Below are 14,766 nucleotides of genomic sequence, written 5' to 3' on the forward strand. Positions count from 1 at the left end.
CCCTCTCCTGCAGACTCAGATTGCAAATAAGGGAAAGCAGGCTCCGTCTGGGTCCCTGTACTCATGAGGCACTTTTAGGACCAGTTCTAGTGATTCAAGGATTATTCCTGACTCTGACTCATCTCGGTTTTTTCCCACTGAGGTAGTAATACCTTCATTTTCTCATCTTTACCTCCAGCGGCCAGATTTGCATACAAGCCTCAATCTTTGCTTTCAGCCATGCAAAAGGGTTTTTTTTTTTGCGATCCAGCATCCTCAGTGGGCTGTGTCCCTCCATGCTGTTTGTTCTGTTTCAAGGTGCTGATTTGTTTTCTTATTAATAGCACTCCTTTCCTTGCCTCAGATCTCCCTGGACTGATGCTACCAGCACATTCCACCTCTCACACACCGTCCAGTGACACAAGGGCCTTTTTATAACTGAGCCACTCTAGCAATGGCAGCTGAAGGCAGTGCTCCAGTCATGTATCCCTGGTGTGGGGAGCACTTGCTGGTCCCTCTCTGGGCTCTGTCTGCAGTTTCTGTGGCACTTTCACACCAAATGCTCAGGAGTGATACCACTGGCAGGACGGACACGTGCTGCATGTGCCAGAGGTGGTGGCACAGGCTGGTGTCACACCTTGGTACAGCAAAGGCCAGCAGTTCCAGACTTTGTTCCTAAATTTCTGCTTCTGCACTCCCCAAAGGGCATCAGGGCAAGGAGCAGAAATGCCCAAAACTGGGGATGCAAGGGAAGGCAGATGTCAAATTGCAGCAGCTTAGGGCTGGTTTTGTTCCCCAGCTCTTCTGGCACCTTTCACCCCCTCAAGGGCATCAGGAGAGGAGACAACACGGGGGATGCAGATTTTCAGGGGATTTCATGTCCTCCCAAGGACAGCCCGAGACATTTGGCAGGCTCTGGTGCTGACTGGTCCCGAGGATGCCAAGAGATTCAGGGACTCTGCCCTTGCCAAGTGCCCCCTGATGCAGCACCTCCAGTCTGCATTATGTGAGCATGGATACATCCTGTTCTCATGTGGGGACAAGGCTGGGAGGCAGCAAGTGGTGGGAAAAACCCCACCAAACTCCCAAAATAAATCATAAGAAAGAAAATTTCCCAGTTTTCCCGTGTGGGAAAGGATGAAAACACTGCATGAGCACAGATGGGAGCTGAGCAATGGGACAGCCCCAGCTGGTGCTGGGCAGGTGCAGGACAGGAACTGCTGCCTTTAACTTGTGAATGTCCCTTAGACCTGCAAACCATCACCTCCACCCATGCAGCAAGCAGCCACTTGTGGCTCCAGAGGCACTGGAGTGCTTCCCTCCACCACTATTTAATTAAGGGCAGAGAAATCAGTGCTACCTCAGGCAGGAAAAGGCAGGCAGCAGGAAGGATGGGAACACGAAGCACAGCAGATTTGCACAGAGCAATTGTAATCACTTAGCATTTAATGCTGTAAAAAACCCATTAATTACCTGTAGCAACGAGTCACAATTATTTTAGATGCACTCAAGGGGAAAATTATACTAAATGACAAATTACAGGTGAATTTGTGCACCAGGGCAGAGCCATCAGGAGCCAGTTCCCAGCACATGGACAGCGTGAGCAGGCAGGGAGGGCTGGGGAGCACCTGGTGCTGGGACAGGCACTGCTCAGGGGGTCAGTGCCCACCTCTGAGGGGAGCAGGACATGTGCAAAGCCTTCACAGGAGAGGGCACCAGCTCCAGCCTGCACACAGTATGAGACACCTTCAGTACAGGATGCCAGGCATGTCCTGCTCTGGACTGAGCTCTCTCATGCCATGCCAGTGACTTGTGGAAGGCCAGGACGTCCCAGGTTAGCTCTGGGAAGAGCAAACAGCAGAGCCGTGACCAGTAGGAAAAATTCAATCAAATGCACCAGGTCTGAAACACACTGGGCTCCACAGCCGTGGTTGTGGCACACACAGAAGCCTCCCAAGTCTGCAGCCAGCCAGCAGAGAGGTGCAGAGTGGTTGTTCTGCTGCTTTCACGGCAGCCAACGATGGCCACCTGCCAGAAGTGCCCTCCCTGGAGCCCTGGGGAAGGTGAGGGTATCTTTTACTCCTATTATTTTATGGAGTTGACATCCTTGCTCTGAATCTGAGGATCTCAGGTCCTGCCTCTTTGTGAGCCACCAGAAGTGCTGCCATGTCCCGGTGCCAGCCCCAGCTGCCTGTCCCTGCAGTTTGGTCTCACATGCACAGTGGGACAGGAGCAGCCCTTCACCTGCCACTCAGCCCAGGACTTGTACACCTGCATTCTCCCTGCAGCCCAGACCCCTGGGTGATCCTGGTGTCACCAGCAGAGCCGACAAACCCGGTGCTGAACGTGGGCAGAGCACATCTCCAGCCCTGTACTGCACAGGTGAGTCCCCCGTGATCACTGCAGACCCGTCTGGGTCTATCCCATGGGGCTTGCACTGATTCCCTGCCCTGCCCTGCCCACCTTGCCTGTCTGCCCAGCCCACCAGCCCCACTGGCATGTGTCACCGGCCCAAAGGACCCCGCAGCAGCAGGTTTGTCTCAGGAACAGGGAACGTGGAGGGCCCTGCCAGCCATCTGGAGTTCGGTCCATTTGTTTCACTCCCCCTCCATCCTCTGGGGACAGGACAACATCTGCTAATGAGCTGGCAGAGCTCAGAGGTGATGGATGGAGCTGTCAGGGATCCGCTAGCAGGGAATGAGCTGCTCCTCTCCCTCTCAAGTGCTGCCTGGAAGCAGAGTTCTGCAGGTGGCCCTGGTGGGACCACCAAGGGCTGCTCCAGCAGGGCTGCAAATGCCAGCACTGCCCTCATGTCAGCCTCTCCTGGCTCTGTCCTCTGCCCAGGAGCTCTGGGCACGGTGAGGGCATGGCTGAGGGTGACATGGGGCAGCCCTGTGACACTGGTGCCACCCTTCCTGACCCTTCAACAGATCTGGGCATCTGCAAGCAGCAGAAGAGCAGCCATGTGTCTCCCTTTGGCCATGCTGAGAAGAGATAGAGATGGAAATAAAGGTGTCACAGCCACTGTGACAGCCAGAGACAGGCACCAGTCCCAGAGCCCCCCAGGCTGCACAAGCCAGCACAGAAAATCCCAGCCTCCTTTCAATCCAGTTTCAGCATGATGCCTCAAATCTCAGCTCCCATATGACACAGACACTGAAACAGAAGCCAGTTATTCTCAGTCATGTCTTAAAATGACACATTTGCCTCACTGCCCAAAATCTTCTGTTTTAGCAGGGCTGTGCTCCTGTTTCCCTGCAATCCAGGTCAGCCCAGGCTCTGTGGCCTGCAGGGAGTTTGGGGGCCTGGCTGGGCTGGAGCTCTCAGTGATCTCCTGGAGCAGAGGTCATGCCTGGCCCCAGGGCCTGCTGGGGCTCACAGACCCTCCTTGTGCTGCTTGTCTCCACTCTGCCTCAGCCCTGAGCACCACACTGGCCTGTCCACAGCCCCACTCCCACCCTGGAGCCCCTTTGCACTGCTCACAGATCTTCCCATCCCCAACACAACCCATCTCACCACCACACACCCCTGAACTTGTCTCCTGCTGCCCCAGACTCCACCTCACATCACTTCCCCACTTCTTGGCCCTCCTTCCCACAATTAACCCACTTCACACTCCACTGTACCCCTGAGTCTTTCAGAGGGGGAAACAGGAGGAATTTTTTACCCATGAAAGCTTTGCAAAGCCAGAAGGACCCTGTGCTTGGGGCTCCCAGCAAATGGCACACACAGCAAGGGACACCCTGCATCCTTCTTGGTGATACCCGGATTTCACTGCCACCAGAACAAGCTGTATTTAGGAGGGTCCTGGTCTTCCAAGTGGAGTAATTGCACTTGTAGTGCTGGGAAAACTGGAACTGCAGTTGTACAGACTGGTTGCATCCCAAACTGGAAATCTACATGATGCTGCCATAGAAAAATCAGCAGGTCTCAGAGTCACAGAATCACTCAGAGCCACACCTCTAGCACAGAATTCCAGAATCCCAGAGAGGTTTGGTTTGGAAGGGACCTCAAAGATCATCCAGCTCCCCTTCCACCTTCTGCTACACAGACTGCTCACACGCCCATTCAGCCTGATTTTAGTACTGTTGGGCACACACCTTACACTCTTCTCTTTCCCACATCTTAAAAAAAAAAAAAGCAAAATAAAAGCAGGAAACACCCAAGTCCCAGTTTGCTCTGAGTGCTGCTCTGCTGCCTGGTGCAGACATCTCCTGTGGGAGTGGAGGTGAGGCTGTGAAGATTTGTGTAGGTGAGACACCCTGACATGCTCAGAGCAAAGGCTTTTTTATAAAGCTTATCCAGGGAAAGGCTACAGCTTGCTGGAGTAGCATGGAAACAGGCAGCCTAGTGCCAGAATTAGAGGAAAGCTGTTTCCCAAAGTCAGTCTTGTCAAAGAGTTTTAGGCAGAAGTATCCAAAGCTTCTGAAAAACCCCACGGATTTCACCAGGCCAGAAGCAAACGCAGAAAGCACAGTCGAGAGGAAGGGGTGTCACACCTGCAGGTGACAGTGCTGGAGCTAACTCTGTGTCCATGGCAAGGCAAGGAAGAGGAAAGGACACAGAGGACACCAAGAGCTCCATCCCATCCCTGGCAGGAGCTGCAGGGCAGTTTGGGGGGCACGGCATGGCATCCCCATGGCTGTGGATGTGTCGAGGGGCTGAGCTGTGAGATGAGGGTGCCCAGACCTGCAGGGCCAGCACAGCCCTCACTCCTCTGCTGGGCTCCACCAGCCTCGGGATCTTTCTCCTTCCTGCAGAAGTGGCAGCAGCAGCAGCAGTTTTCAGAAGGGGAAGAAGCCCTGACACAAACAGTGACATAAGTGGCATCTGGAGCTCCTGCCAAGGGCAGAACAAGTTTCTGGCAGGGCCCTCCTGCTCTGTGGGATGAGGAGAATCTTCTCCATGCAAGGCAGTCTCACCAAGCCTCTGAACTTGCTGGTGGAGAATTTGAGATTCCTGCCCCTCAGTGTGTTACACTATCCCCAGTGCAAGGACTGGTGCAAAATTCCAGGTCTTTCTTGTGTTCTGTGTCCTAACTCCCCAACAACAGCTTCCCAGGAACCTGCACACTGGAAATCCAGAGGAACAGCCTGTGTTCATCACCCAAAGGCAGCCAAGTTTTATGGAAGAGTTCAAAATAAAAATCCCCTGAAAATCCACATTCCCAAACTGGTGAATGTCCTCATCCATCATAGCCCAGCTGCTCCTCACCACTTCTCAGAGGGACACAGAGACCTGCTAAGCACAAATAAAATTTGATTAATCCCCATCACTACCCTGAACTCCAGCTCACTATCATTCTCACACTTCATTTCTGTCAGCACCGAAACACAGAAAACTCAGAGGAAAAGTGGCACACAAAATATTCAGCCAAGGACAAACCCTATATTGTTGTGTTGGTGAAATACAGTGGTGCTCTGCAGGCAGCTCCATCCTTTTTGTTTGTTCCTTAGCAGAGAAATAAGTAAAGGGATGTTGGGGTTCTGCTTTGTTTTGTTTTCCAAGCAAATGCAATTAGCCACTGCATTTTAGAGGTGGGAGTGATGCTGGGGATCCTGGGATCACTCTGTCCTGCCTCCTGCCTTCTCCAGAGATCTCACTGGGCTGAATTAGCCACACACACAGCCCAGCACCCCTGGGCTCTGTGACAGTGAGCTGGAGCTCCTGGTATGAGACAAGTGTGAACCCAAGGGTCCCCCCGAGGCTGGATAAGCCTCTACAGGAAGAAGTCTTTCTTAATGAAAAAAAGAAAGAGAGCAGGTTTAGATGGCATATTGGGAGAAATTGTTCCCTGTGAGGGTGGGCAGGCCCTGGCACAGATTTCCCAGAGCAGCTGGGGCAGCCCCTGGATCCCTGGCAGTGCCCAAGGCTGGGTTGGACAGGGTTGGGAGCACCTGGGACAGTGGAAGGTGTCCCTGCCATGGCAGGGGCTTGGAAGGAGATGAGTTTTAAGGTCCCTTCCAGCCCCCAAACCTTTCCATGATTCTGTGCTCCTAGATAGTCACAGCTTATGTGTCTTGGAAGACAAACTGGCTCCTTCCTTCCTTCCTTCCTTCCTTCCTTCCTTCCTTCCTTCCTTCCTTCCTTCCTTCCTTCCTTCCTTCCTTCCTTCCTTCCTTCCTTCCTTCCTTCCTTCCTTCCTTCCTTCCTTCCTTCCTTCCTTCCTTCCTTCCTTCCTTCCTTCCTTCCTTCCTTCCTTCCTTCCTTCCTTCCTTCCTTCCTTCCTTCCTTCCTTCCTTCCTTCCTTCCTTCCTTCCTTCCTTCCTTCCTTCCTTCCTTCCTTCCTTCCTTCCTTCCTTCCTTCCTTCCTTCCTTCCTTCCTTCGCTTTGGGATAACCAGGAGGTGACATGATCTCACCAGTAAGTATTCCCTGTATTTTACAGAGCAGCTGATGGCCTTGCAAACCACAATAAAAATCTTGTGAGTCACCAACTTTTTTTGATTGTGTTGTCTGGCATCACAGAAAGGACTTTTGCATAACTCCCACAGCACCACTTTGGAACTGTTTCTGCTCCTGGCCTTGGAAGCTTTGTCTTGGTACACTCATGGCAGAGCCCCTCTGTGTGGGACACCTGGGGCATTGGTGCCACCAGCTCTGGGTACCAGGTACAGCAGGCAGAGGATGCTGCAGGCAGGTAAGGCTGTGGCTTGGGCCTGCCATGTGTGTGCTGGGACTTGCACAGAAATTCCTCTTGAAATCCACACCAAGAAAACTGAAACATCATCCAAGATGTTTGCTTGGAACTGCCATAACGGGATATTCTCATAGAATCATGGAATCACCAAATGGTTTGGATTGGAAGGGACCTTAAAGCCCATCTCATTCCACCTATGGCTGGGACACCTTCCAGTAGACCAGGCTGCTCCAATCCCCATCCAGTGCCTTCTCCTGGCACGCTTCTCCTCAGGTGTTTCCAGGGCTTTCCCTGCCCCTGTCCCAGGCTTTGGGGTGCAGCTGGAAAGGGTTTCCCCTCCTTTCACACAGCTCTGCACCCCCCTTGCCCCACCAGCTGTGGGACTTCCTTCATAAATGTCCAAGGATACAAAACTGTATTCACAAGCACATGATTACCAAGCTGGGTATTTTCTCCTCTTAATTAGCAATGCCGTGGTGCTTTAATTGCTCGATTAAAGTTGCCCACAAGGAAGTTTTAAGGTACATTAAATCTGCTGATTGGTTCATCAGCATGAATCCCACCAACTGGAAAAAATTAACTGGCTTCCAGATTGCTAACCAGACTCTCCAGATCCATTTCCACCAGCTGTGTATCACAGGAGGCACGAGAGAGCTCAGCAGTCCTTCGTCTGTTCCCACCTCTCCTTCATTTTGGGGGCTGGAGGGGAAGGGTCCCAGCAGTGGCAGTGTCCCTCTCCTTTGCCCAGAGGAAAAAGGCCATTTTCTTGCTGAAGCAGAGCTGGGTACAGTCTAACCCAGGGCCAGATCCTCGTTCAGCCACACACATCAGACCTGTGTTTGGTGGCTGTTCTCACTCAGGCTGCAAACACCCATCCTCGTGTACAAACAGGCTGCTGGAGCAGGAATTAGGAATTGCTCAGTTCCTGCTCCCTCATCACCATTTTCCAAACGGAAGGTCCCAAGAACAGAGGGAAAGCAGCCAGAGCAACCAGAACACCCAGAGGATAAGATGTCTGTTTCCAAACTTCAGGCAGAAATGTCTGAACAGCTCCTGAAAGCCATGGATATTCAACAAAGAAGCTCTTTGGGAGTGGCATTTCTGCCAAAGGCTCATCCACCCACTCTGACAACAGGAAAGGGGGCCTGCCCTCTGTTCCACTTGATTATTAACAAAAACCCTTCCTGGGAGATTCTGTGCTCCTGGGGGTCCCCCATGACTGGATGCTGGATGGGTTTGTGTCAGCTCCCAGAGAGCAGCACCATGATCTGTGGCCATGGCACTGCTGCTGCTGCTGCTGCTGCTGCAAACAAACTCCCTCTGCATGTACAACCTGTGAGCAGCTCAACAGATTTTAGCCCAACTTGAAGTTTTGCTCACTGATAGCTGGCGAGAGATACAGCCCAAGAAATAACTGGGACTTAACTCAAAAGGGGGACTGTGATGCAAGGACCATGGATTTACATGGTCCAAGGACCAAGGTCTATCCACCAAGGACCACCACCAAAACCCAAGGTCTTGGTGGCTCAGGAGCCTGACAGCCCTCCCCAAGAGGGGCTGACCAAGGCTGGTAGAGGGCTGTGGCTGAAGAGCCACTGCCCTCACCTGCCTGACCCTCCGTATCCATCCATCCATCCATCCATCCATCCATCCATCCATCCATCCATCCATCCATCCATCCATCCACACACAGGACAGGGTACCAATGGCCCAGCTCTCAGCCTTTGGGGAGGTGGATTATGTGCCTTTCCCGGGCCACAGAAGCACAAACAGGCTCCCCTTTCCCATCCCTCCAATCGCACTGACCTTATTGAAATGGGTATCTATGTGTCCTGCACAGCAGTTGCATATCAATAAGGCGAATTATGCTGATTGTCTCCTTATCTGATAAATTGCTGGGACAGATCCCTTTCCCTCCTGCTCTTGCTTATTCTGCTGTTTAGGCAGAGCAGTTGCTATTTGCTGTGTGTAAGAGGTGTTAATGTGTTGTGTGTGGACTGTGGCATTTCAAGGAGGAAAGAGCAGCCCGAGGCTGTGGGTTAGGGGGCGAGGGAAGAAAAGTCCTTCAGAACCTTGAAAAGAGAGGGAAAAACAAGCGGGCTGTGCTGTGCCAGGAGGAGTTTTATCCTTGGGGTGGCTGTGGCACAAGATACTGTGGGGCTAAATGTTGGGAATGTTAGGAGCTGGCAGACCCCAGGATGTCATCAACAGATGTAGGAATTCCAGCTCAAATCCCATTTCTGTCCAGTAAGGTGCTGTAGCACATGTGCCCAGTCCCAGCTGGGGAAGGGGGTTCTCTGGAGAGGAATCTGGCAGAGGCATTAGGCACAGATCTGGGGACAAATGTCTGGTGTGTCTGATTCTGGGGGCTGTGATTCAATGCCAAGCCAGCTGGCATCCTCAGACAATCCCAGTGCCCCTGGGCTGAGATCTGCCCCCCTCAATCCCATGGAAACTGCCCCTCACATCCTTATTGCAAACAGCAGGACATCAGAGCAAGGCAAAATGTGGATCCTGCTGGGATGAGTGCAGGAACAAGAGACCCCAGCCACCATCCCCCTGCCCCAAAAAAGGGCAGAAGGATCCAACATGATAGATGACAGCCAAGCCCCATCCCTACAAGGCCAGGCTGGACAGGGCTTGGAGCAACCTGGTCAAGTGGAAGATGTCCCTGCCCATGGCAGATGGTGGAACAGGATAAGCTTTAAGATCTCGTTCAACCCAAACAAGTCTGGGATTCTACAACTCTGTAATGGGGGTGAAAGGCAAAGAAGTTCCCAATGTTCCTACACATCATTCACCATGTCCCACCTCACCCCTTCCCTCCCAGGTCTGGGGCACTGCCTTACTTCTCCTCTGAAGGGCTGGGAACAGCCCTGGCTGTGGTCTGGTTTCCTGAGCTGTCTTCCATCACTCTGGCAGGCCCTTAGGAAAATGAATGTTAAAGAGGAGGGGAAGAAACCTCCACTGTTCAAATATCTTTAGCTTTGACAAATAAGGCGTCTGGCTGTGAAAGGCAGAAGGAAATTAATTTGGAATCATATTTTAAACACTGCCATAGAGGCAAAGTATCTTCTCTAATTTCTCCCCCTCCACACCTCCTCTCCCCAAGCAAAAAATGAATTTCCCTGATATTTATAGAAAGATTATTAGGGCCACAAGGAGTGATTTATACCATCTCATCCCTGTGACCGAGAATGAAAAATTGCTGGGGCGACAGCCACTGGAATCCTGCTTTTATCCGCCTGACAATTAAAACGGCTAATTTCCAACTCCAACAGATCTGCTGGGCTTATAAATCATCCCCAAAGGGCACTTTTCAGCCTGAAAAATGAACTCTGCCCCAATCAGGCACAAGATCAGAGATTTGCATCTGTTTGCCTTCATGTGTAAATACACGTCCTGCTGCCCCAGCAAAGGAGATGCAGCAAAGGAGCCCCTGTTCACTTGATGTTGGGTCATCAAACTGTGCTGGAGCCAGAAAAATGGTACAGGGAAGGCAGGAGAGTGAGACAACACCCATGTCAGAGAAAGCCCAGTGACATTTCTGTCCTGTTTCTGATGCCACAAGGCTTGGAGAGTTTTACCAGAGAGCATTACTGGGTCTGAGTCCGTCTGTGGAGCCACCTGGGGTCACCTGCTGGACCACACTTCCTCCGGTGCCATGCCCGTGGTAGGAGCAATCCCACCAGAAACAGGCAGGAGGGCAGAGAAGGGGCTCTGCAGGAGAGAGCAAACCTATCCAAGGAATCACATGAAAATGAGGCAGGCAGAGCCCAGCACCAATGCCACAGCCTTGCTCAGCCTCCTGCCTTTGGGGCGGGGATGTCCCGGGGCAGAGTGTGCAGCACAGCCCTGCTGGAACGGAGCAGCAGGAAGGGCTGCTTTGTCTGTCTGAGCCAACGTGCAGCTCCTTGTAGTGGTGGGGCTGGCACAGCCAACCAGGAGGCCCACGCCAGTGTCTCATCCTGCAGCAGCACACGCCTGGCCCTGTAGTGAGAGTCCTATGTATTGGATAAGTGGGTCCTAGCTATTCTAAATGAGCCACAGCTGCTGCCCAACTAAGGACTTTGCAGCTGTAACTCATTTAGAATAGCTAGGACCCACTTATCCAATACATAGGACTCTCAGTACACGGCCCCACATACATCTTGCACCCACTCTTTAACATGATGGAAGACCTTTCCTGAGTTATTAGATCTATCCCAGGACAACTTTCAAATCGACTGTCACAGACAGAAGGAGTTTCAAATAAAAGCATTTATTCTGCCCATCCTTCCCACTCTGTAACTGGAGACCTGCAGGAGCCAGCGTGGGTCCCAGCAGCCCCTGGATCCATTCCAGCCTGGTGTTGGACGTCCTGACCTTGAGCCAAGCCTCCCTAACTTGACGTTACCACGAAACTCAAACAAAGGCCCCGCACTCATATTTGTGCTGCTCCCCCTCCACACATCCCATGAAGAAACAGAGAGCAAACAAATCTGTGTGGAGGGCTCTCCTGGGGAGCCCGTGCTCTGTATGCACACATCCCTGTGCTGCTGCTGGTCACCCCAGTTCCTTATCACAGTTTGTTCAGTTGGCAGCTCAAAGCTGCCCAGTGGCACTGAGGGCCCCTGGGAAGGCTCCCCACACCCTGCATGAGGGGCTCTGCAGCAGCCCTGGGAGGTGAGAGATGGAGGCAACGACCTTGCTCCATGAAAGCTCAGTGTTTTCCTTTTTGCTTTTCTCGCTTTTAAACCCATTCCAGCAGTGGGTGTTTTGGAGAGGCCAAGTAGTGCCTTGCTGGAGCACACCAGAGATCTCAGCACCAGTCAGAGCTGCTGGGGGCACTGAGCTGGGATCTCTGGGCCAGTGCTCGATGGTACAGAAAGATGGAACCAGAGCAGCCCCTGTCTGCTGCCAGCCAGTCCCCATCCCAAAGCCCTGCCCTGTGCACCAGGACCTGTCAGAGCCACAGGAACTCCCAGGGAGTTTGTCAGTCATACCAGCCACATACTTGGAAGCATGAAGCCAGCCAGCAAAGGCATGGACAGCCCTGGGCCTCCACAGAGACTGGCTGTCCCAGTTTCTGTGAGCAGGCTTCTGTCGTCAGCCCTTCCCCAAAGAGGCAAGAGCCCCTTGCAGGCACCCCTTCCCTTGCAGGCACTCACCCATGCAGGAATCACGCTGCTCCTCATAGCCAGCGCTGCACACACACTTCCCGATGGGCACCAGCCACTCTCCCTCGGCACTGCAGTACATCTTGGGGGTGTCCCTCTCCTCGGAATGGCCCACGCACTCTCCCCGCACTTCCACCAGGGAGGACGAGTCTGCCCCGGTCACGGCCTCGGAGAAGGACGCCAGGTTCCTCACGGTGGCTGGGCACTTCTTGTAGTACACGCGCACCGAGACGATGGCGATGCAGGCGCCGATGTCCTGGAAGGCCAGGTAGAAGCCCCTCTTGCTCAGCGGCCCCACGCCCCGCACCTCCGTGTTGAGCTTCAGGCGCCGCACGCCCAGGTCCACGTTGGTGAAGCTCTCGTCTGCAGCGATGGTGTCGATCTTGAGGAACTGGCTCTCGCGGGTGCTGGTGCCCAGGTCCCGGTCGGACTCCATGTAGTAGAGGTTGAAGGTCTCCTTGCAGGTGCCCAGCACGCCTGGCATGCTGTTGCAGTCCCTCAGCGTGAATTTGATCTCTGCGTACACGCGCCGCGCCCCGTCCCGCTGTACCCAGTTGGTCCGGAGCCAGTTGTTCTGGTTGGGGGTCATGACGTTACACACCTGGTAGGTGTGGATGGGGCTGAAAAACTCATCCATTTCATTGATTGAATCCCACTGCAGGACAGAGAAAAACGGGTCATTCCAGACGCTCCCAACCCCTGGGGGAGCAGGCAGCATGCAGGGGTGTGTGCCATCTCTGCTGCTGTGTCTGGATGGGAGGTCACTGCTGCCAGAGCAAAGGGAAATGAGGAGTACTCATTAGCTGCACTAATCTGGGCAGTGACACCCAGGTGTAGCACTGTGGGAGGTGCAGCCCTGCTTGGAGAAAGGAACACTACCTGAGGTCCTGGCAGAAGCTGATGGCAATGTGTGTTTGGGAGGGCTCAAACCCTCCAGGTCATGTCTGCGAGCACCTTTCCTTGGTGCTCAGCCTGTCATTCCCAGCAGCAGCAGGAACCACCTGCCTTGTGCTCACCTGCATCTCCACTGGCTCGTGCACTGCCCATGCACAAACTAAACTGGGTGCTTTCCATCTGGAGAAGGAGTTTCTGGGTGGATACCAGAGGGTGAAGGGGAAGCCTGTACTGAGCACAGCACTGTCAGCAAGAAATGTGGAGTCATGGGGGCTCAGAGGTCTCTTCTTCCCTGCAAGGTGGTGCCAGTGTGGCTCCTCAGTGTGAGCCCACAGTGCCCACAGCTGAGAGGCTGGATCAGGGCTGGCTCTGGGAACCAGAATGTTCATGGCTTGACAGCTCCAGGGTGAAAATTCCATATACTTGTGGCTGCAGGGCAAACCTGGGGAAGGGATACTGGCAAAAGCAGGTTGCAGCAAGCAGGATTGCAATGGAGGGTGGTCTGGATGAGTTTAGAGGGACAGGGACATGGGCGTCACACAAGGGAGGGATGCTACATGGGTTTAAGTGATAGGAAGTGAGAAGAAGTAGTGACATTTTGGATATGAGTTCCAGAGGCGAGGAACAAGTAGAACTTAGCTGTTGAGAGCTACATGACACTTCTGGAGGCTCAGTCTTGCCTGGTGTCTCCCTCTCCACTCTCCCCACATGCCTCACCAGGACACACTGCACTGGGGGCTTCTCACCACCTCTTTAGCTCACATTTCTGCTCAAACCAGGTACTCCAATCATACCCCCATGGATGGGCCAGGGACCCCTGAATTCTTAGGAGAGAAAGAGAGGAGAAAGAGGAGCAGAGGAGAACTTCAAACCATGTGGCTTTTCCCCAAACTTAGAAACAGGCTTTGAAGTCCCACCCCTATGCCCAAGCTCAGCCGTAAGGGACAGTCTCAGAGGCAATGCTGCAGAAAGTGGGGAAGGCTCTGGCACTCCTGCTCCTTTGCCTTCCAAATGATCATCACCTTTCTACCCCCAGCCTCAGCATCCCCCTGCAGCACCTTCCCGGGGTCCTGGCTGTGCCTGGAAGCTGGCAGGGAGCAGCCCCACCTGGGCACCTGTGTGTACCGAGCTGTCTGTGGGAGCTGGGGGAGTCAGGTAAATCCCCAGCCATGCTGCACAGAGCAGGAAAACAAATCTTTTAGGCAGGATTTTAAGTACTTTAAATTAAACCTCTAGGCTTGCTCTGACAGGGCAAAAATGGTGTTTTCTTATGCGAGTGGTGACTTGTGTTTCATTAGACACAAACCAGCAGTCCCGAGAGAAGGATGCTCTGCTCCAAGAAGGTGAGCTGCAGCCTTCTCCCTGGTGGTGTGGGAGCTGACAAGGATGCAGATCCCTGGGACCTGCACCCGCCAGCCTCGCTGGGTGCTGCCAGCAGTGCAGGGACAGGGCACAGCTAGGAGAGGGCAGCACACCTCCAGAACATAAGAGATACAGGAAAGAGGTATCAGTGATACCTGTAAAGCAGTCCACTCCCTTCTCCCCTCTCAGATGGGAATGTCCTTCCCTGTTTGACCTCCCTGACCTGCAATCCTGGGGACGTGTTGTCATGCCTTCTGCTCGTGTGAGGGTGATCAGAGCACTCACTGCACTCATGTACATCTCCAGTTTTCTCCAGCATCTTCAGTTCTCTCCTGCATTTAGGAGAAAACCCTGCTTCTCTGTCCTAAAGAGCCTAAAGTAACATGGAAAAGGCAGCAGCTCCAGGGGCAAACTACAATGGAAGCTCATTTTAAGGGGAATATGCTGGCAAAGGGGGTCAAAATCAAATCCCAGGGAAAAAAAATGTTTTGTGATACATTTAAAAAAATTGCCTTCTGAATTCCCAGAAAAGCCCGGGTTTGTCCTGGGATCACTGGGAATATGCCCTGCACTCCAGTACTCAGGTGGACAACGTGGAAAAGGGCCAGGCTACAGGTCAGCTTGGCCAGAGGGAGGAGGGCAGCAGCCCAGGGATGAGCCTGTCAAAGGTGCTGTGCCACCCAGGACCCTGCCCTGCTGCACAGGGGCCCTGGCAGTGTGTGCCAGCCCCTGG

The 14,766-nt window shown here is 53.3% G+C and overlaps 1 protein-coding gene across 2 annotated transcripts in view; it reads right to left on the reverse strand.

The window, feature by feature from the left end:
• The window catches only part of EPHA8 (EPH receptor A8), a 55,840-nt gene that overhangs the window by 20,609 nt on the left and 20,465 nt on the right, over positions 1-14,766 (reverse strand). For both annotated transcript variants that reach the window (XM_063176897.1, XM_063176896.1), the window contains exon 3: positions 11,769-12,432. In XM_063176897.1, the coding sequence (XP_063032967.1) occupies positions 11,769-12,432 (664 nt within the window). The remainder of the gene's footprint in view (positions 1-11,768; positions 12,433-14,766) is intronic.

This window comes from Melospiza melodia, chromosome 26 (genome assembly GCF_035770615.1).
Source record: "Melospiza melodia melodia isolate bMelMel2 chromosome 26, bMelMel2.pri, whole genome shotgun sequence".
Lineage (NCBI taxonomy): Eukaryota > Metazoa > Chordata > Aves > Passeriformes > Passerellidae > Melospiza > Melospiza melodia.